The 22,185-nt window shown below is 46.3% G+C and overlaps 1 protein-coding gene across 1 annotated transcript in view; it reads right to left on the minus strand.

The window, feature by feature from the left end:
• The window catches only part of MCTP2 (multiple C2 and transmembrane domain containing 2), a 163,161-nt gene that overhangs the window by 25,337 nt on the left and 115,639 nt on the right, over positions 1-22,185 (minus strand). Inside the window, exons 12-15 of the mRNA XM_048482131.1 lie at positions 22,057-22,150; positions 18,119-18,221; positions 15,570-15,672; positions 1,283-1,384 (exon numbers count right to left, since the gene is read on the minus strand). Coding sequence (XP_048338088.1) covers positions 1,283-1,384; positions 15,570-15,672; positions 18,119-18,221; positions 22,057-22,150 — 402 coding nt within the window. The remainder of the gene's footprint in view (positions 1-1,282; positions 1,385-15,569; positions 15,673-18,118; positions 18,222-22,056; positions 22,151-22,185) is intronic.

Here is a 22,185-nt window from a genome sequence, read left to right on the forward strand (position 1 = left end):
GGTTTTAAAAAGCTGAGAGGGGCCTTTCTGGATCAGCAAGACTGTATCAGAAAACTAAGCTTCACCAAACTGAAACCCCATTCTCATGGTCGCTTCTTAAAGCCAAATACTGTGTTAAGATCTGGTCACACAGGACTTCCATTCGGCATTCCCCCAATGACAGCCCCACCTACCTCACAAGGTGTCTGTTGTGGGGAGAGGGAGGGAAAGGAGTTTGTGAGACACCTGAGTCTCCTTACAGGACAGAAAGACGGGGTATAAATCCAGACTCTTATTATTATTATTATAATTGCCAGCTTCTAGGTGCTTGGTGGAGATCTCCCATCGTTACAACTGATCTCCACACAACAGAGATCAGGTCTCCTGGAGAAAATGGCGGTTTTGGAAGGTGGCATGGCTCACCATTGACGCCCCTCCTTTCCAGAGGTGGGATCCAGCAGGTTCTCACAGGTTCCCGAGAGTAGGTTACTAATTATTTGTGTGTGCTGAGAGGGGGTTACTAATGGGTGATTTTGCCATGTGATTTTTGCCTTAGTTACGCCCCTCCTCTCAGCAGTAGCGCGCAGAACTTGAAGCAGTCTAGCAGGAGGTGCACCAGCATGCGTGGCAGCCTGCGCCTGCGTGCATTCGTTTCCCACCCAAGGACCTGCGCAGCGGCTGCATCCTTACCACAGTCCCGCCCAGGAATGCCCCGCCCCCGGAATGCCCGGCCACGCCCCCATCGTGCCCCACCCAGCCCCATTGGCGCTACACCACAGTTTGAATCTCACCACCATGGGAACCTGTTACTTAAATTTTTGGATCCCACCACTGCTCCTTTCCCAAACCCCAGCCTCCTCAGACACCACCCTCAAAGTGTCCAGGTATTTTCCAATCCAGAATTGGAAACCCTGTCTTATTGTACTAAATATATTTTCTGGAATCCACCAGAATCCCAAACAGCCAGACTTTCCTGGAAGGGCACATGCCTTAAGTTAGAACTCAAATTGACTTCTCTGTGAAAGACACACAGCCACATCCAGGGATGGCGGTGTGTGTGTGTGTGTGAATCCACTTCTGGGAGTGGTGCAGGGCCATGCTGGTGGATTTGCCCTTCCCGGGGCACTTTCCCAGTAGGGGGGGGGGGCAAATTCACCAGCGGGTGCCTTCTACAGCAGTGGGATGCGGCGCTGAACGCCTCACAAGGATCCCTGCACATAGCGAGTGAATCACTAAATACTTTTAAAACTTGCAAGGGAAGAGAGATGAGAAAGTACAAGCCCTCAACCCTCTCAAGACTTACGGGATTAAATAAGACATCCAGCTCCAAATGGACCGTTCCTTTCGAAGGAAGCTCCAGGTCTTTATTCTTCAAAACGTAGCAGCTTGGCTGTCCATTTCTTATCTGAAATGGAACACGAAATGAAAACGCAGCTCAGTAAAAGACACCGTTTGCTTCCGTTTACACAGGTCGGATTTCTTAACAAATAGAACAACGCTCCACTAATAGGGATGGGTAACTTCATTTAACAAAGCGATTGTCTGAACTATTTTTTTAAAAAACCTTAAAAATTAAAAAGCGCCTACGGATGCCCAGTTGAAATCAATAGGATTTACTTCTGAGTAAGCATGCTCTTTTTACATTGAGGACACCAACCAGACATGAAGCTAGTCTTGGGTTGTTTGCTAAGCCCTCGCAACCAGTAGAAAACTGGGGAGGAGGAATTGTTATTATTGTTAGTGCAACATTTGAATTTACTATTTTGTTGCTACTATTCCACAGACCAACAGCAGGAGGCACGGGAAATCAAGAAGAAGAAGAAGAAGAGTTTGGATTTATATCCCCCTTTCCTCTCCTGCAGGAGACTCAAAGGGGCTTACAATCTCCTTGCCCTTCCCCCCTCACAACAAACACCCTGTGAGGTAGGTGGGGCTGAGAGAGCTCCGAGAAGCTGTGACTAGCCCAAGGTCACCCAGCTGGCATGTGTGGGAGTGTACAGGGTAATCTGAATTCCCCAGATAAGCCTCCACAGCTCAGGCGGCAGAGCTGGGAATCAAACCCGGTTCCTCCAGATTAGATACACGAGCTCTTAACCTCCTACACCATTGCTTGGTGGAGATCTCCCACCAAGGAGCAGACCTGGAACCCCAGAACAAGTCAGCCCTGAGTATTTAATGCTGTGTAGATCCAGACCTCAGAGACAACGTGGTGTAGTGGTTAAGGTGTTGGATTAGGATTTATGAAAACCAGCTTCAAATCCCCACTCCTGCCATGGTAGCTCGCTGAGTGCCCTCAGGCCAGACACACACTCCAAGCCCTGACCCTGAATAGAATTTGGACGGGAGAGCTCCCAGGAATATCAGGGAGTGTGATACGGAGGCCAGCAATGGATAACCAAGTCTGAACATCTCCTGCCTTGAAAATCCTATGGGGTGACATGATGGGGAAGGAAGGAAGGAAGGAAGGAAGGAAGGAAGGAAGGAAGGAAGGAAGGAAGGAAGGAAGGAAGGAAGGAAGGAAGGAAGGAAGGAAGGAAGGAAGGAAGGAAGGAAGAAGAAGAGGAAAGGAAGGAAGGAAAAGGAGAGGAAGGAAAGGAAGAGAGGAAGAAAGGGAGGAAGGAAGGAAGAAAGGAGAAAAAGGAAAAGGAAAAGGAAAAGGAAAAGGAAAAGGAAAGGAAAGGAAAAGGAAAGGAAAAGGAAAGGAAAGGAAAGGGAAAAGGAAGGAAAGGAAAAAGAAAGGAAGGAAGAGGATAGGAAAGGAAGGAAGGAAGGAAGGAAGGAAGGAAGGAAGGAAGGAAGGAAGGAAGGAAGGAAGGAAAAGAAAGAAAGAGGAAGGAAGGAAGGAAGGAAGGAGGGAGGGAGGGAAGGAAGGGAGAAAAGGAGAGAAAGGAGGAAAAGAGGAGAAAGGAGAGGAGAAAGGAGAAAAGGAGGAGAAGAAGGGAAAAGGAAGGGAAGGAGCAGGGGGAAAAGAAGAAAGGAAAGGATAGGAAAGGAAAGGAAGGAAGGAAGGAAGGAAGGAAGGAAGGAAGGAAGGAAGGAAGGAAGGAAGGAAGGAAGGAAGGAAGGAAGGAAGGAAGGAAGGAAGGAAGGAAGGAAGGAAGAAGCGTTTGGATTTATATCCCCCCTTTCTCTCCTGTAGGAGATTCAAAGGGGCTTACAAACTCCTTCCCCTTCCCTCCCTCACAACAAACACCCTGTGAAGTAGGTGAGGCTGAGAGAGCTCCGAAGAACTGTGACTAGCCTAAGCTCCCCAGATAAGCCGCCACAGCTCCAGAGGCAGAGCGGGGAATCAAACCCAGTTCCTCCAGATTAGAGGGCACCTGCTCTTAACCACTACGCCACTGCTGCTCCTAACTTTAGGTATGTATGACTTCCATCCAGAAAAGCTGCTCAGATGCCACAGAATGTGAAAGGACTGTACCACCTGACAGGTATAGTTTATCCTGCTATGTCTAAGCCTCCCACCAGCAAGTCCACCACCATTCCCAGCCATGGCTGGGGGTGGGGGGAGAGAAGAGGACAACAAATATAGAATAAAGGAATTCCTAGAGTGTCTCATAGCTATTTATCAATTCCTAGAGCGTCTCATAGCTATTTACAAGTTCCACCCAGAAGCGATTTGGCTACATTGCTAACACCAAAACCTCACGTCAATAATGCTCAGCCTTCCCTGCACCCTGGCTTAGTCGAAATATTTCAAATCATCTTGTTCTGTTTGGAAAATTGGCCTCAACCTGCATTGTGTGGAATTTGAGAGATATTAGTTAGCTAGAGCCCGAAATGACACGGTTATTGGCCGGGGGTGGGTAAAAACTTTAATTTCAAAAAGTCGCCAAGACTTATCCTGACACTTTAGTTGCTATTATGCATTGCACAAAACCTGACACACGACCAACAGCCAGCCGGCAAAATCTGCCCTGGAATCTAGACAGTCGACATAAAATCATTAGTGCCTGCTATTTATGGTGGTAAACAGCTCTTCCCTTGCCAAATAGAGAAGGTATTTGAGGGCGGAGGGAACCAAATATCTCATAAAGCAAAATTACAACCCCAAGTCATGTTAGAAATGGGCCAATTTCCCCCCACCCCCGGCCCCACTTTCCCCGATTGACTACATAAATAAAGTCGACATGGGATTTGAATAATCCTAATTTGGAAAATAAAAATATACAGAAGTGGGTTTTTTTTTTTTTTTTGGAAACGAGGACACAACTTCATTCCCTCAAACTGCTTTGAATACAGAATGTCAGATGTGCTTTTTAATTTGTCAGCTCACCCTTGTGCGGTTAAACGTCTATGCAAAAAGAGAGAGAGAGAGAGAGAGAGAGAGAGAGAGAGAGAGTCGTTTCCCAACTAATTTGCAGGCCATTTGGCTGCTGGCTAAGGTGTCCTTCGTTTTTTAAAAAAGTGACAGGGAAAAAAATGCACGTATTATACACGGTAGGCTAAGTATTGATTAAACATTTGGCTTTATCTTTCTTTCTTTAGGCAGAAAACCAGCTAATTCTGAACAGAAGCGACAATAAAAGCCGTCACCAAAAAGCTTCATTTGGGGGATGGAAACGTTCAGAGATTTAAAAGGCAACAGAGGAGATTTGAGGGCAGGAAATTGGAGTCGTATTTTTAAAAGCAGGATGAAATTGAGTACAACCTACAGGTGGGGAGAAATCAAGAGGTGGGGAAGACATTTGCTTCTGATGGTCACCCCATTTCTTCTGTACTAAAATGTTTCTGCACATGCAGAATCAGTGGCGTAGCACCAAGGGGACAGGGGGTGCGCAATTCACTGGGCGTCGGTGTGGGGGCATTCCAGGGGGCGCCGGTGTGGGGGAATTCCAGGGCATTCCGGGGGCGAGCAGGGGTGTAGCAGGGGCACATGGTGCATGCGTGCCCTGGGTGTAGTTCAGTTCCCCTCACTCCAGCCCTGTGCATAATAATGCACTTTCAATCCACTTTCACAATTGTTTGCAAGTGGATTTTGATATTCCGCACAGTAAAATACAGCTGCAAAGTACATTGAAAGTGGATTGAAAGTGCTTTATTCTGCATGTGCAGAAGGGGCCAGTGTGAGGGTTAGAATATTGGACTGAGACCAGCAAGACCCAGGTTCAAATCTCCACTTCCCATAAAACTCACTGGTTGAGGCCAGTCGCACACTCTCAGTCTAACCTACATCACAGGGTTGTTTTGGAAATAAAATGGAAAATGGGAAACAACCATATGTGCCACTAGGAGCCCACTGGGGAACATAGACATGTACTAAATAAGCAACAGCGTGTGTCAGAAATCTTCATTTTAGAGCTCTCTTCAATGGCCTTAAGGAAGAGAATAAATCTCAACTCAACTCTCCAATTTGTGATCATAATAACCAAGTTGTTCTAAAGCTCGCCAACGCGACAAGACTTTTAAACATATGAGACATTAAATCTTATCGGCATGGCAATTTCCAAGCTGGAGAAACCAGCCCGTCTGCATCTCTACGGGATGTCAACTCTTACCTAACCGCATGCCATTTTTCTCCAGGATTAATGGATCTATCAGCTCGGCAGAACAAAACACATCCCAGGAAAAAGGGATGCGCGGGAGTGCAGACGCTCCTTTGTCCAGCCAATGCTAAATGTATTAAGCAGCGACCTTACTGACTGCTTGAGGATTTTAACAAAATGGGAAGAGCTGGAGATTGATACAGTGCAGGATGCCAAAGAGACAGAGGCCGGCTCCCCTTGCTCGCGTCTCAAATGGCCTATGGATTTCTCCCCCACTCCTGCCATTAACTTCACGTCAGAAAGTTCCAGACGCAAGTCAGACTCGACACAAAACAGCGAAGATCCAATGCCGCTGTTTAATCTCCTGGAAACCAGGAGGAGGAGGAGGAGGAGGAGGAGGAGGAGGAGGAGGAGGAGGAGGAGGAGGAGGAAGAAGAAGAAGAAGAAGAAGAAGAAGAAGAAGAAGAAGAAACAGAAGAAGAAACAGAAGAAGAAACAGAAGAAGAAACAGAAGAAGAAACAGAAGCAGAAGAAGCAGAAGAAGAAGCAGAAGAAACAGAAGAAGCAGAAGCAGAAGCAGAAGCAGAAGCAGAAGCAGAAGCAGAAGAAGAAGAAGAAGAAGAAGAAGAAGAAGAAGAGTTGGATTTATATCCCCCTCTTTCTCTCCTGCAAGGAGACTCAAAGGGGCTTACAAACTCCTTTCCCTTCCCCCCTCACAACAAACACCCTGTGAGGTGGGTGGGGCTGAGAGAGCTCCGAAGAACTGTGACTAGCCCAAGGTCACCCTGTGTTGGAGTGCACAGCCTAATCTGAATTCCCCAGATGCCACAGCTCAAGCAGCAGAGCAGGGAATCCAACCCGGTTCCTCCAGATTAGAGTACGCCTGCTCTTAACCACCACACCACTGCTGCAATGGAAGTTGCACTGAATCCTCTTCCATTGTTGGCTATTTGGGGTACAGTGGGATGGACATTAGGGGCACCAACTCCAGGTTAAAAAATGCTTGGAGATTTGAGAGCAGAGGCTGGGGAAGCAGCGTTTCCAGAGGGGATGGACCACACGAAGCAGCCATTTTCTCCAGGGGAATCTGATCTCTGGAGGTTGGGGATCTCTGCAGTCTGGGAGATGCCAGATACCACCTGGAGGCCAGAAACCCCAGTGGAAACTGCTCCAAACCAGCGTAGTATGTGGTTAAAAACGGTACACTCTAATCTGGAAAACTGGGTTTGATCCCTCACTTTTCCTCATGACGCATGCTGGGTGACCCTGGGCCATTCACGGTTCTCTCAGAACTCTCTCAGTCTCTTTCAAAATATCCCGATAATAATAACAAAAAAAAATTTGATTCATGGAAACAAGACTTAAGCAAATTTCTGTGGGCTAATAAAAAGCCACGGATAAGATATACAGCATTAATTGAAACAAAAGAAAAAGGAGGTTGGACGTTGCCAGATATGAAGCTCTACCACGACTCTTGTGCACTTATGTGGATACAAGAATGGGTAAAGCTAGATAATAGACGCTTACTCACACTGGAAGGCCACGACAATTTAAAAGGATGGCATGGCTATCTATGGCCGAGCAATAAAAAACCAACTAAAACCTTTAATGATCATATAATAAGGTGGGCACTTATAACTATTTGGAACAAATATAAATACAAATTATATGAGAAACTCCCGGTGTGGGTATCAAGATTGGAAACCTTGCAAAACCATCAATGCAAAGCGGAAGCTATATGGCCCAAGTATAGAGAACTGATTAACTGGGATGACATCCAACCGAACCTAAAACTAAGGAGTGAAATTAAAATAGGGAAATCGGACTGCCATTGGTTCTCCTTTTTTCAACTGAGAGAGGAATTTGAAAATGACATTAAAGTATGGGGAATAGAAAGAAAAGAAAATGAGTTTGATAAGATAGTAGGAATATCAAAAAAGAAAATGATAAGCCGAATTTACCAGTTCTTATTGACACTAGAACTAGATCAAGAGAATGTGACAGAAACAATGATAAAATGGGCACAAGACCTGGGGAAAAATATTGAATATGATAATTGGGAGAAATCAAGAAAAATTCAATATCAATATACATTAAGCGCAGACTTGAAAGAAAATTATTTAAAGGTATACCATAGATGGTATATAACCCCAGTAATATTGAATAAGATGGACAAAAAACACCCAAAGCATTGCTGGAGATGTAAAAGAGAATTAGGAAGTTACTTTCACATGTGGTGGGCCTGCCCAATGACTAGGAAATATTGGGAAAAAACACACAAAGTAGTACAAAATATATTGGGGCATAAATTTAGACTGTTACCAGAGTCCTACTTATTAGGAATATTCCAGGATAATGTCCCACCAAAAAATATTAATTTATTTCTGTATATCTCTGCGGCGGCAAGGATACAGCTAGCGAAGAGCTGGAAGAACTGTAGAACCCCAAAATGCAAAGACTGGATCAACTCTCTAAGAGACTATAAAAACATTGACAAACTATCGGCTCGTCTGAAGGACATCCCTTTGAAGAAGTACAAATCAACATGGGAAACGTTTGAAGAATTTTGGAAAAAACGTAAAACCATTAAGTTTAAATAATGTGTTCTGATTCACTGTTAGAAATATAATGTACATATATAGATAAGGTTAAGATGAAAGTTGGATACTAAGGCTCTCATCGAGAGTTACATGTACTAGTATTAGGTTTAATGGTACGCTCTGAGAAGTATTACGAAAATGTCTATGACAAATAATAGATATTTCTATAGGGCTCAGAGATGGAGCCATATTAGATTATGATTTATGAAAATTTAAATATGAAATGAGACTTAAAGATACTTTAATCTATGACAATCTGACTAGAGATTAATTAGTAGGAAATACACAATTAAATAAGTTACAATAGAGATAGATTTAAAAACTGAGGACGTTAATGAAGTGTTCTCGCATAAAGTTTGCGGAAGCCAGGCTATTTCTGTTTTGAATTAAGAAACACAAAAGTGTAGAAATATAGTAATAGAACGTTATTCCCTAGGGTTTCGTATATTACACCCATGGTTCTATTACTTTTTTGTTGTTGTTGTCTGTTTGATTGCTTGTTAGGTTTACCTACTTTTAGTAGTAAAATGTGTGTTTTGTGTACTTGAAAGTCAATGACAAAGACATTGGAAACTGTAATGACTTTTATAATTTTTAATAAAATTTTAAAAAAAAAAGAACTCTCCAGTCCCACCTGCCTCACAAGGTGTCTGTTGTGGGGAGAGAAGGGAAAGGAGTTTATAAGCTGCTATGAGACTCCTTACAGGAGAGAAAGGCGGGGCATAAATCCAAACTCATCCTCTTCTTTCTTTGCACAAAGGAAAGCTGGCTTGACCTTGCAGGAGCGATACTGTCGGAAGAGAAGAGTGTTGAGGGACAGGTGACCTTCTTGAAAAACCCCACTCAAGGCAGCCTGGATCTTCAGTATTTACAAAAATGCCTACTAAAATACACAACACCTTCTACCCTAAAATACACAGCCCTAAAATACACAGGTGGCCTATAGCATGAAACATTGGCCCCTAACACACAACAAATGTGAGATCTAAATCCATCTTCGCAGGCACTGAGCACCACATGAGAAATCACAGAATCATAGAGTTGGAAGAGACCCCAAGGGCCATCAAGTCCAACCCCCTGCCATGCAGGAACATACAATCAAAGCACTCCCGACATATGTTCATTCAACCTCTGTTTAAAAACCTCCAAAGTAGGAGACTCCACCACTCTCCGAGGCAGTGAATTCAGAGGTGGGATCCAGCAGGTTCTCACCAGTTCCTGAGAGTGGGTTACTAATTATTTGTGTGTGCCGAGAGGGGTTTACTAATTGGGTCTGCTTTTCCGTTAGAAATTCCATTAGGTCCAAAAATCATAAAGTCCTGCTGTTTCCTATGTGGCTGGTTAGTGAAGGTAGAAAACGGGATCATTCTCCCTGTTGGGCTGTTTTAAAAACATGTTTTAGAAATATGGTAAAGTTCCTTGTTTAAGGAAAGTCTCCTTCTTTTGATTGCTAGAAACAAAATTAAGTATTTGAAAGTATTAAGTATTTGACAGGCAGCCAATTAGAGGAGAAGTAGTTGTTTCTGTTGGCAGTAGACAATAGGACTTGCTGTAATGAGTTTAAATTATGGACAGAAAGATACCAGCTGGAAATTAGGAACTTTTTTTTACAGTAAGAGTTTTTTACAGTAACAGAGAAATTATTAATGCCCTGCCCCCGGAATGCCCGGCCACGCCCCCTCGTGCCCCACCCAGCCCCATTGGCGCTACGCCACTGTTTGAATCCCACCACCATGGGAACCTGTTACTAAAATTTTTGGATCCCACCACTGGGTGAATTCAACTGTCGAACAGCCCTGACAGTCAGGAAGTTCTTCATAATGTTTAGGTGGAATCTCTTTTCCTGCACCTTGAATCCATTACTCCTGGTCCTAGTCTCTGAGGCAGCAGAAAACAAGTTTGCTCCCTCTATGAGATGACATCCCTTCAAATATTTAAACAAGATGGGACATATCGTGTCCCATCTTAACCTTCGCTTCTCGAGACTAAAATATTCCATTGGTGTGTAAAGAAAACACACACATAGTATGTGCATTCACTATAATGTGCAAACAGGGCCAAACCAATATCTGATACCTGTTGAAGTGGTGAAGCCAGATGTTGGGGGGGGGGGCAGGTCCCCCTTGGCCACCAGCAGGAGATGGGAAGAGGGTTGGGTTGCCAGATGCCAGTTAGAAATTCGAGGGGAATTGGGGATGGAACCTCACTGGGATAGGATGGTCAGGTCTGGGTTGGGAAACAGAGGAACACTTTGAGGATGGAGGCCAGATATGATAGGGATTTTAGAGGGGGTCCCACCTGCAATCCGGCACCCCCACTTCGAACATGCAACAATATGCGTTCGACCAAATGTATAGAGAGTTTCAACGGATGCTAGAGGAAGCTAATAGAACCTGTTCCCCGATCTCTCTGGGAATACCTGTGGATAGATTAATTGTAGCCCGGTGCCTTTATCTCCTGGTTGAGGCCCGGTGGCGTAGAGCAATCACCTTAGCTAGGTGTAACGCCCTGCCTTCTTCCTTTAGCCTTGGAATCCCACATAAAGAAAGGCAATGCCCGTGTGGCATGGGTTCTGCGGAAACAGTATCTCCTATGCTGTTGGACTGTCCTTTTTATGAGATAGGTAGGAAGAAGCACATAATCCCCTTCCTGCATGGAAGCGAAGGCATCACAGATAAACAGAAGGTTATATATCTTTTAAACAGCCACAACTACGAGCTGTTGGAAGCGGTGGCTAAATTTTAAAATGGTGCTATTTTAACTCGTCAGGAGTTGTAAAGGCTCTTATTATCTTGCAATGTTAATCTTAAACTATTTATATGCCATTAAAGGTATCCGAAATCGAAAAGAAGTGAGTGTCTTTAGTATTTAACTGTCAACGGTTCAAGACATGAAAGAAAAAAAGTTAGGAGCCTTCTACATGGGAGCATACACATTAAAGGAACAAATGCAAATGTATATGTAACACCGAAAAGGAGCCCAACTATTTTATTGGAGATGAATGAAAAGCTCTGGACCGCTGCGTGCCGGGAGGGGGGGGGGGGCGGGCACTAAACTGGGGGCCGGATCCAGCACTGCAGACCCGAAATTTGCTTTGCCCTGGGATAAGAATCACTCCTGAAGTGCCTTGCCCCAAGATACGAATCAGTGTTCAAGTGCCGAGAAGCCAAACAGAACGGAGCTGAGATTACAGCTCATGGACATACCTCTCTCTCTCCTCTCTCTCATACACATACACACACACCTGCCCCCCCCCCCCCGCTTGCCTCCTCTGCCTGCCTCATTACAGGAATCCTGAGGGACTCTTGACAAATGTCTATAAAATCAAGAGAAAAAGAAATCAAGGACCTAACATCTTCTGACTGTCAGCCCACACAGACGGCTGCCTCTCGCACAGTCCATTTGGCAGGCTCCGGCTCTCCGGGAGACCAGCTGCTCACGCCGCTCCCGTCCAGTAACATCAGGGATACGAGCACTCGGGGAGGAATTAACGGAGTCATCAAAAATTGAATAAAAGATGTTAAGGAGCCGTTCCTCCCCCTGTAAACATCAAATGGTTCGCCGGCACGAAGCGGGCTTGGAGGACTGTTTTTGGAAAAAACGGAACGGCCGTCAAACCACCACAGAATCTAGAAAGGGGACCAAAGTGAATCAAAACGTCTCGGATATCACGGGGAAGCGATCAACAGGCAAGAGAGACGTCCTCAAAAGACCGGACAACTTAAAGTATGCCGTGCTGGTGGCCAGGGGTGGAACAAGAGACTACGGCACCCAGGGCGTGCACGCACCCTGAGCCCCTGCCGCAGCGCCGCCTGCCACTGCCCCACCCCGGAATGCCCCAGCCATGACTCCACACTGGGGTATGCCCAGAGTTTTGCGCACCTCTGCCCCATGGGCACTACGCCACTGCTGGTAGCTAAAACAGGAGCAGGAGCATGGAAAATAAGAGCCTGGAGGGTAGTCTTCCCTTGCGCTTGATCCGGAGACTAAAGCTGGTCCAACATGCGGCGGTACGCTTACTTACAGGCAGCGCCATTTACGATCATATTCAGCCTGTGTTGCGCCAGCTGCATTGGCTCCCGGTTGAGTTCCGGATCATTTTCAAGGTGTTGGTGTTGACCTTTAAGGCCTTACGCGGCCTGGGACCCTCGTATCTTCGAGACCGCATCACCCCATATGTCCCTGCACGGCCTCTCCGCTCGGCGGAGGCCAATTTATTAGTGGTCCCTGGCCCCTCAATGATGCGGCTGGGCTCCACGCGGGCCAGGGCCTTTACGGCTCTGGCCCCAGCCTGGTGGAACACCCTTCCTCCGGTTGTTCGGGCCCTGCGGGACCTTGGCGAGTTCCGCAGGGCCTGTAAAACGGAGTTGTTCCGCCGGGCCTTTGGAGGGACCAGCCGCTGAAACGGTGCCCCCCAGTTGGCCTTTCCACCTAGGCCACCATCTAATATGACTCGCCACTCTCCTCCCCCCCCCTTTCTCTTGGGGAGAATTTTAAAGTAGGGTTGGTCGGACGCCCTATTGTTATTATTATTACTGTTTGTACCGCTGTTTTAAAGGTTTTAGTAACTTATTTTATCTACGCTTTGTTGTACACCGCCCAGAGCCCCTTGGGGATGGGGCGGAATGCGGAAACACATCTGGATCACCAGATAAGCCTCTGCCACTCAAATGGAGTAGTGGGGAATCAAACCCGGTTCTCCAGATTAGAATCCATGCTGGCTCTCAGTGAACAAATGAATAAAAAGGTCAGATCTGGTAGGAAGACCGCAAAGAAAAAGGAATATCTCCCCACCCCCCAAAAAACCCCCTTGTTTTTGCCATCAATTTGACAGGATGGCTTCCAAGAGTGCTTTTCCATGATAGGAACTGAAATGCGTTTAATGCTCATTCCACAAAGTGCTTAAACTGACATCTCCAACAAGAAAGAGAAAGGCTCTAATAAAATGACATTTGAGATTATCATCGGTCTTGCTTCTCTATAAAAATTAAATAACTGCTCAAACCTTCTGTTAGTAAGACAATTAAAAATCGACATAATTGTAAACTGGATGATAAAGCACGAATCCACTGCCAGGGTTAGCGGTTAAATGGTGGCGACCGGCATTTCCTCATTTTCAGTGCTGCCTCTCACTGCTTTCTCTCAAGAAGCAGGAAGAAAATGATGATAGAGGGGAACATCACAATGTCACTTTTGTTGAAAATCTGGAGGTAACACCACAGCAGGGGCAGGGTGAGGGGGAACTGCGACTGGGGCAGGTATGCCCTGCGCCCCTGCCACGCCCCTGCCATGCCTCGGAACGACCCTGCCCATGCATCAGCCTGCACCTGGGGCAAGATGCCCCACTTTACCCCCTGTGCGCTACGCCACTGCACCACAGCCACCCTGTGACACTTTAGACCAGGGGTCGGGAACCTGCGGCTCACGAGCCGCATGCGGCTCTTCCACCGCTATTTTGCGGCTCCATGAGCCGAGCCGCTGGGCCCATCTTCACCCGCCCTGCAAGCAGCAGGGCGGGTGCATCCCTTGCCCGCGGCCGGCCAGGCCGCGCCGCGGGCTTTGCCTCCTGCCTGCCTCGCTGGTTGCGAGGCAGGTGCTTTCCCGGCGGCCAGCCAAGCCGAGCCGCCGGACCCGTCTTTGCCCACCCTGCAAGCAGCAGGGCGGGCGCATCCGTCGCCCGCGGCCAGCTAGGCTGCGCAGCGGGCCCAGCCTCCTGCCCACCTCGCTGGTTGCGAGGCGGGTGCTCTTCCGGCGGCCGGCCAGGCCGAGGCTCCGGGCCCATCTTTGCCTGCCCTGCAGGCGCGGGGGAGGGGGGGCGCGAGCGAGCAAGTGGGCAGGGGAGCGGAGGGGGGGTGTGCGAGTGGGTGGGGGGTGAGCGGGGGAGGGTGAGCCAAATGGCTCTTTGAGGGGAAAAGGTTCCCGACCCCTGCTTTAGACATTCTCCAAATCTCTGTAGCAAAGACTACACAGATTTGGGGGATTCCTAGAAAGTGGAAAGGTGGCTGTGATATCACTTCCAGGTTTCCCCAGAAGTGACATCACAATGCACCTTACATGTTTTTTTTCAAGGGTTCCACGCTCGACAAAGTTAATGCTATTTGCAGGAGCCAGGTTGGCAATCCTAACCTGGGCGCTTGTTCAACCTACCCTTTGTGGTTGAGCAGGTTTTACTTGCAAGGCACTAGAAAAAACTTGCAAAACTCATTTCTGAAAAGCTATCACAGGCGGTGTGAGCACACAGGGGGAATCATGGCCCCATTATCCCACCTTTCCGTATGAGCTTCTGTCAGTCTCCATTCCCTACTTCAGATACCGTGTTTCCCCGAATATAAGACAGTGTCTTATATTAAATTTTGCTCCCAAAGATGCACTATGTCTTATTTTCAGGGGATGTCTTATTTTTCTGTGTTCTGTTCGTCGGGGCAGGCTTCCAAACAAAAACTTTGCTATGTCTTACTTTTGGGGGATGCCTTATATTTTGCACTTCAGCAAAACCTCTACTATGTCTTATTTTTTGGGGATGTCTTATATTCGGGGAAACAGGGTATGTGACGGTGAACTGTGATTTACAAATGCTCATATGGAAATAAATGTTCAATTTTTAAGATGTCTCTGAACTTTTGCTTTATTTTGCCCCAACAAAAACAGGCCACCCCTTTACAATCAAACTAAACTGCTATTTTTAATCCAGAAAGATATGCCAAAGAATGAATGAACCAGGCTGAGAAGAAAGCAAAAGCAGATTATAAAAAATACTAGTTTCCTACAGCAAAAGCAAAGCAGAGGTGAACCAAAAATACATGCAGGGGGGTTTAATGTCTCCATCAGAGTGTTTGACTGAAAGACACCCCTGTGTTAGGTCTTCAACCTTAAGCCAATAAATAGACTCTGTATAGTTGGTTAGAAGCGTTTATTGAGAAGCATCAGAGCACCAATGCTTGGCAAAGCCAATTCTGGCAAACCGGGCTTTTGCCACCCCCTTTATCCCCGGCAAGTACCCCCTCCTGAATTCCCAAGAAATTATGAAAAACAGTCTTTGGAGCAAAGGTATCCCAAGGGCAGCAGCAGATAGTCAGAGAAAGCCACCTGGCTTCCTGCCCCATGAGATAACGGATACAACTGTCATGGGATCAGGGTGTCAGGGGAAAGCCTAGTTATCTACAAAGCATGTGAAGCCATAAAGTAAAGATCAAAGAAAGAATGCTCCAGTTGGCAGTGGTAACATATAGCAGGCTGGTTACATATATCTTTTTGCAGCATTTGGTTGGTAGTGTTTAAGCAGTTACAACGAGGTAGGAATGCAACTCAATCACCTAGATACAATCCCCCTGACGCTCTCCGCCTTGGTAAGGAGAGCTATAAATACTGTCCGAAACACATCTATCACATAGCTCACATAGGATTGTTTTTCTTTCTGCCTGGGTTGCTCAGGACAACCCAAGAAAAGCATCTCCCATTGAAACCATCAAGGCAGGAATGATATACGGAGCAAAGATAAACTTACAGACAGCAGCGGAATGGCAACTTTTCCAAGGAAGTCGGGCGGCTTGTCTCCATCTTCATCAAACACAGTCACTTCGAGAATGTCGTGGATGTCTTTAACAGGGCTGTGGAAAGAGATTTACAGAGAGAAAAGGGTGAGGAATCTGCCCAGTCTATCCTATAAAAAAGAGAGAGAATCAAGAACAGCTTTTAGGGAATTGATCTATTATCTGGCAGGATTAAAACTCACGTTCCATGATATTCCTTCAAGATTGCAAATCAATGTTTGCCGTGCTTCTGTGCTATGCAGCTTCACAATGTGGAAGGAAACATCTTGTGAGGAGAACTGTGCATATGGCGTGAAAGTGTTAAGAATAAGGTAGGCAGGGGAGCCAAACAAAATGTAAAACCTGGGCTTGGGTGTGTATGCCACATTTCAATAAGGGGTTGGGTACATAGATGCAGCATTGGATAAAGTCTCAGCTTTGAAGACTTTAGTGGTTAGTGGGATGGGGCAGAATCTGAGAGCCCCAGATTCAAATCTCCATGCTGCTATAGAAACTTGCCAGGTGACCCTGGGCTATTTATTATTATTAATATTATTATTGTTATTTATTCGACTTCTTAACCGTTCTACCCCCGAAGGGCTCAGAGCGGTGTACATGTAAACAAAAGAATAAAAACAATAAAACCAGTGCACAAAGACAATTGAAAAATCATTAAAATCCATGGAATCAATTAATTAAAATAGCAGCAGTAAAACCCACCTACCACTTGGTAAGTGGCGCCCGTTCCTAACCCTGGGAGGGGACTAGCAGATGGTACATGGGCATCGAGAAGGGGCAGTGAAGAAGAAGAAGAAGAAGAAGAAGAAGAAGAAGAAGAAGAAGAAGAAGAAGAAGAAGAAGAAGAAGAAGAAGAAGAAGAAGAAGAAGAAGAAGAAGAAGAAGAAGAAGAGGAAGAGGAAGAGGAAGAGGAAGAGGAAGAGGAAGAGGAAGAGGAGGAAGAGGAAGAGGAGGAAGAGGAAGAGGAAGAGGAAGAGGAAGAGGAGGAAGAGGAAGAGGAGGAAGAGGAAGAGGAAGAGGAAGAGGACGAGGAGGAGTTTGGATTTATATCCCCCCTTTCTCTCCTGCAGGAGACTCAAAGGGGCTTACAATCTCCTTGCCCTTCCCCCCTCACAACAAACACCCTGTGAGGTAGGTGGGTTTACTCACTCTCCATCTAACCTACCTCACACCGTGGTTGTTAGCACAAAATGGGGAACAGGAGAATGATGTAAGCTGCTATGGGCTCACACGAGGGAGGAAGGCTATTAGCACATTATGTAAATCTTACTATATAATTGAGAAGCATGTTCCTGACAACAAACCAGAAAAAGCGAAGGCTGCTGGGAAGGGTAGTGCTCAGCCATCCAGGAGGGCCCAGATTCCAGCTCCTCCTGGAGGGGCAAGGACTACACTATAGGAAGCCACACTCCCCTCTTCGCCCCCATGGTGTGATTCTCCCTACCAGGACTAGGTCCCTGGGGTGACCTTTGAAGAACTTCCTGCCTGGGAAGACGGGACAAACTCCGTCAAGCTGCAGCTGAGACAGAAGAGTGCATTTGCAAAATTAGGGGAGCCTGTCTGTGTGTTTTTGTTGGGGGGGGGGGGCGAGGGGATCTTTAAGTAAGCTTTTCCCCCCATTGAATAATTAGGCTAGGTTTTCGTTATCTGAGGTAAATTGCAGGGCCAAGCAGGGAGCAATGGCAGGTGGGGTAGGCTTCTTCGGTGGGCACGGTTAACCCACTAGCAATTTTCTAGAGTCTGTTGCATTTGTTCGCACAATGGGCTTTACTGCTAATAAGTAAATAAATTCTAAGGTGAAATCACGGCTGAACATTTCTATCATCCAGATGAGCCGATATCATTTAGGCATGGCTCTTTCTGACCTTGGTTTTAAGGTTTTAAGGTTTTAAGGTTTTAAGGAGCAGCAGTGGCGTAGGAGGTTAAGAGCTCGTGTATCTAATCTGGAGGAACCGGGTTTGATTCCCAGCTCTGCCGCCTGAGCTGTGGAAGCTTATCTGGGGAATTCAGATTAGCCTGTACACTCCCACACATGCCAGCTGGGTGACCTTGGGCTAGTCACAGCTCTTCTGAGCTCTCTCAGCCCCACCCACCTCACAGGGTGTTTGTTGTGAGGGGGGAAGGGCAAGGAGATTGTCAGCCCCTTTGAGTCTCCTGCAGGAGAGAAAGGGGGGATATAAATCCAAACTCTTCTTCTTCTTCTTCTTCTTCTTCTTCTTCTTCTTCTTCTTCTTCTTCTTCTTCTTCTTCTTCTTCTTCTTCTAATGGTGCTTCTTGTGTTAGTATGTCAGATTTCTAATTGACTTTTGTTTTTTATTATAAGCTGCTTTGAGGAAAAAAGAAAAGCGGCATAGGAACAGAAGAAGTAAACAAACGTCTAGTTTCTAAAACAGGCTCAGACCTACCCTTTTCAAAGCCTATTAAGTCTTTGGCCCATTTCCCACAAAAGTGTCTTGATTTCTAAAAACTCAAGAGCAGCCCCATTTCCAATTGCAAATCCACTTACAACGTGAAGACCTGGTTCCACTCGGGATTGAGGTTCTTGTAAACGGTGTAGCTCTGTAGCCGCCCGTTCCCTAGTTCGAGCACACAGAAGGGATCACTTTTTCCTGGAAAAGGAAAGCAGCTCTTTTTAAAGTACATAATCCGGGGGGGGGGGGGGAATAATGCAGCGTTTCAGGAAAATGCCAGATGGCGCTTTCTCGTTTCAACCCTTTTTCCCCCGGTCTCTGGAGAAATGTGTTCTTGCTTGATTTGCGGTGGCTACGTTCCGGGGAAGCTTTCGACTAAGTCCTGCCCAGCTGACGGAGGTTGTGTGTGAGGGCAAGTGGAAAATGGGTTTGCTGCAGGGAAATAAGTGGACTGCTTCAAAACTGGGGATCCTGCAGCATGCAATTTGTGCCGGCGCTTGCTTCTCCGGGAGGCTACGCCTGTTTCTAAAAGGAGCAGCCGAACTGAGGCTCGGAATATTAGCTGCGAGGGGAGACGGTTCAGAAGGTAAACTTGCTGGCGTTCTTCTCCCACCTCCCAAATATTGAGAATCATTGCTAAGCTAACCACATTAATTTTTGCAGTATATACCCTGTTTCCCTGAATATAAGACATCCCCTAAAAATAAGACATAGTAGAGGTTTTGCTGAAGTGCGAAATATAAGGCATCCCCCGAAAGTAAGACATAGCAAAGTTTTTGTTTGGAAGCATGCCCGACGAACAGAACACAGAAAAATAAGACATCCCTTGAAAATAAGACATAGCACATCTTTGGGAGCAAAAATTAATATAAGACACTGTCTTATATTCGGGGAAACACGGTAGTAACAGCAGCCAAAGGGTGTCAAAACTGGCCTTGGGTTTTCTTTGCAAGTCACGGTGATCTTATTTGTCATCCCTCAGACATGGTGATCACTGACGGGTCAGTTTTAAGCCAGAGAGTTCTGAAGGCATCGGCCGCTCATTTCCTTCAGCTAGGATGCCGCCGGAAGCGGGTTAGCTCCCGCTTTCCCACATAATTGTATTTCACACCTACACAAGCCTTTATTGGCACCAAAAGTACAATCCAATAATTAAAAGGAGTCACAGCTGTTTAACATTAAAAAGCAACACAAAACATAGAAGAAACAGTATTATTAAAAATACACAGGTTATGATTTTATAGTACCTAAAATTGATACTTCTTCCTAACAAGGCAAAGGTTTATGGCAGTGATGGCAAACCTTTTCGAGACCAAGTGCCCAAACTACAACCCAAAACCCACTTATTTATCGCAAAGTGCCAACACGGCAATTTAACCTGAATACTGAGGTTTTAGTATAGAAAAAATGGTTGGCGCGGAGGCATGTGTTACTCGGGAGTAAGCTTGGTGGGGGAAGGTGGCTTTGCTTTGAAGCAACCATGCAACTCTTCGAACGGGAGAATCATGACCCTAGGAGGGTTTACTCAGAAGCAAGCCACATTGCCAGCAACCGAGCTTACTCCCAGATAAAGAATCACGCTTTAGTTCTTTGCATGAAAATCAGTGGGGTTTAACAGCGCTTAACAGGGTTACCGACACTGCTTCCCCAAAACTAGGTCTTAGGTTTAATGCTAATAATCGAGCCCAGCAACCCAGGCCAGCCTAGATGTGTGGGGGGGGGGGGGGCACTCTGTTTGCGCGTGCCTGCAGAGAGGCCTCTGAGTGCCACCTCTGGCACCCATGCCATAGGTTCGCCATCACTGGTGAATGTACGAAACTGGCTACCCTCTCACAGAGACCTGCAGAAGCACTATTTAATGAGAAGGACGTCAAAGTAGCAACAGAAGAGTCGGTTCTTGAATAGGGGTAGTGAACTTGGCCCGAATCTCAGCATAGAATGAGCAGAAAAAATAAAATGTGTTGTTCTGTTTCAAGAGTTCCCGAATCACAAGCACAGACTCTTTCTGCATATGGTACTCCCAGAGAGTAGGGCAGAGGGCATAGCGTTAAAGCAAGCGAGAGTGTAAGCTCTGCGCTGCTCAGATTTTGTAAGAGGGAAAGATATTCAGCTATACGGCCTGGTGTGCTTCGGATTCTCAGACCCAATGGGGAGCATGTCTCAGAAACAGCACAAATAAGGTTTTGAGCATCTATTTCCAAAAGACTGTGTGTTATGCTTGTATGAGCATCAGAAGAAGAACAGGAATGGAAGGACTCAATAGATTGGACATAATTGTATTGTTCAATATACTACTCTGGTTTCTATGATCTGCAACCTTTCCCAAACCTGATTTGCTGTGGTGTTTCAAGAAAGACATCAAGAAAGACATTTTACACAACCTTTGTTGTTTAATCTGTATTTATTGTTTTAATTGCTGCTGAATTTCAATGAGTTAGATTTTATGTTATATTGATTTACTGTTCTGGAAACAGTCATGTTGTGAGCCGCCTCAAGCCCTTCGGGGATGAGGCAGCCTATAAATTTAATCAATCAATCAATCAATCAATCAATCAATCAATCAATCAATCAATCAATCAATCAATCAATCAATCAATCAATCAATCAGGACTGCCGGGAAGACTGCTGTGTGGACAGGAAACTCCGGATTTTCTCCATCCTACTGACACTGGTGTTATTTCACCTGTTCTAGCCCCATGACAGCTATTCCCTCTCCCACAACATCACAGGGTGGCTTTTTGGACGGTTTTCTTTTCCTCAGTGTTAACTGGCATATCAATATGCCAATATAATGGTATCAATTATATGGTACAATATTAATAACGGGTAATATTCGAATTACTTTTTTTAAAAAACCCTCTCAGTAATATCCCCCATTAGGGAAAAGCTGGCATGGGTATAGCCTGGTCCCAGAAGCTAAGCAGCAGTGGTGGGGCTGCCATGGGGAGATCCGGGGACAAACACTCCGGGCACCCTCATGGGAGTCACATGGGGGGAATCGCCCCCACAGTTCCGGGAAGGAAAAGGGGCATGACTGAGTCTTGACATGACATGGGCACCGCCCGGGCCAAGGCCTGCCCGGGCGGCATGCACACGTCACACCGAGGCCCAGCCACGCCCCTCCTCCTTCCCAGAAGTAGCTGGGCCTTGCCCCCCCCCCCCGCCCCGCATGGCACAAAGTCTCCTGGGAAGTGTAGTTCCCAACAGGCTACTTTTTCAGCCGGTTGCTTTTTTGCAGCTGCCTGAACTCAGGTAAGTGGGGGGGGGGTGGCAGATGGGGGGGCGGGGTGTCACAGGGGGACTGCAGGGGGCGGGGCCTGGGCACCATTTTGTCCCAGGTACCATTTCCCCCACACACACCATTGCTAAGCAGGGTCTATACTTGGAAGGGAGGCCACTTGGGAAGAGAGGGAGGAAATGGCAAATGAATCCCACCCAGACACATATTCATGCGACTGCAAACCATTTATAGCTGAAGCAGCTACAGTTGGACCATCCAAATGGTCTCACTCTTTTCCTCCCACTAAACGTCAACATTGGAGGGGTTATTTTAATAGAAATTGGTTTCCTTTGCCGCCTGTGTTTTAATTGTTGCCTTCACGGCTATGTCGATTGTATTTTAAATGTTGGGGGAGGGGTGGCCTATAAATACAATAAAAACAAACAAATTAATACGTGCAGAGGCAAGTGACCTTCACCTAGACACACCCTTTGTGGTGGACAAAACGTATACCCCACCATGCAATCACTTTGCAGAGAGGAACTCCGAAGATGTCAGCCGTGGAAGCAGGTGAAACAGTTTGACCAAAGACGATAACCTGCTGGGATAAACGTCTCTCTCTCCAAAAGCTAGCAAGTTATTGCTAGAAAGGAACCCAGAGGCACCAACGGCCTGACTTTCTAGCCACAAGCTTCCTCTCTGCCTCTCACGACTGCGTGGCAAAGCACAAATCTGTTCCCACTGCAACTGGAATCAGCCCACCGGGACTGGAGCTGGACGAAGAGACAAGTTTAGGACATCAATATTTCATACCTGAAAAATCCGCCGCTAACAGATCGACAGCTTTTAAAAGTTTGACTTGCAAGAATCCAACATCCTTTACATTTTGGAAAGAGTTCCAAAGACTCTGGGTGGGAAAAAGTTCAGAGGGAAAAAATGTTT

Source organism: Sphaerodactylus townsendi, linkage group LG17 (genome assembly GCF_021028975.2).
Source record: "Sphaerodactylus townsendi isolate TG3544 linkage group LG17, MPM_Stown_v2.3, whole genome shotgun sequence".
Taxonomy (NCBI): Eukaryota; Metazoa; Chordata; class Lepidosauria; order Squamata; family Sphaerodactylidae; genus Sphaerodactylus; species Sphaerodactylus townsendi.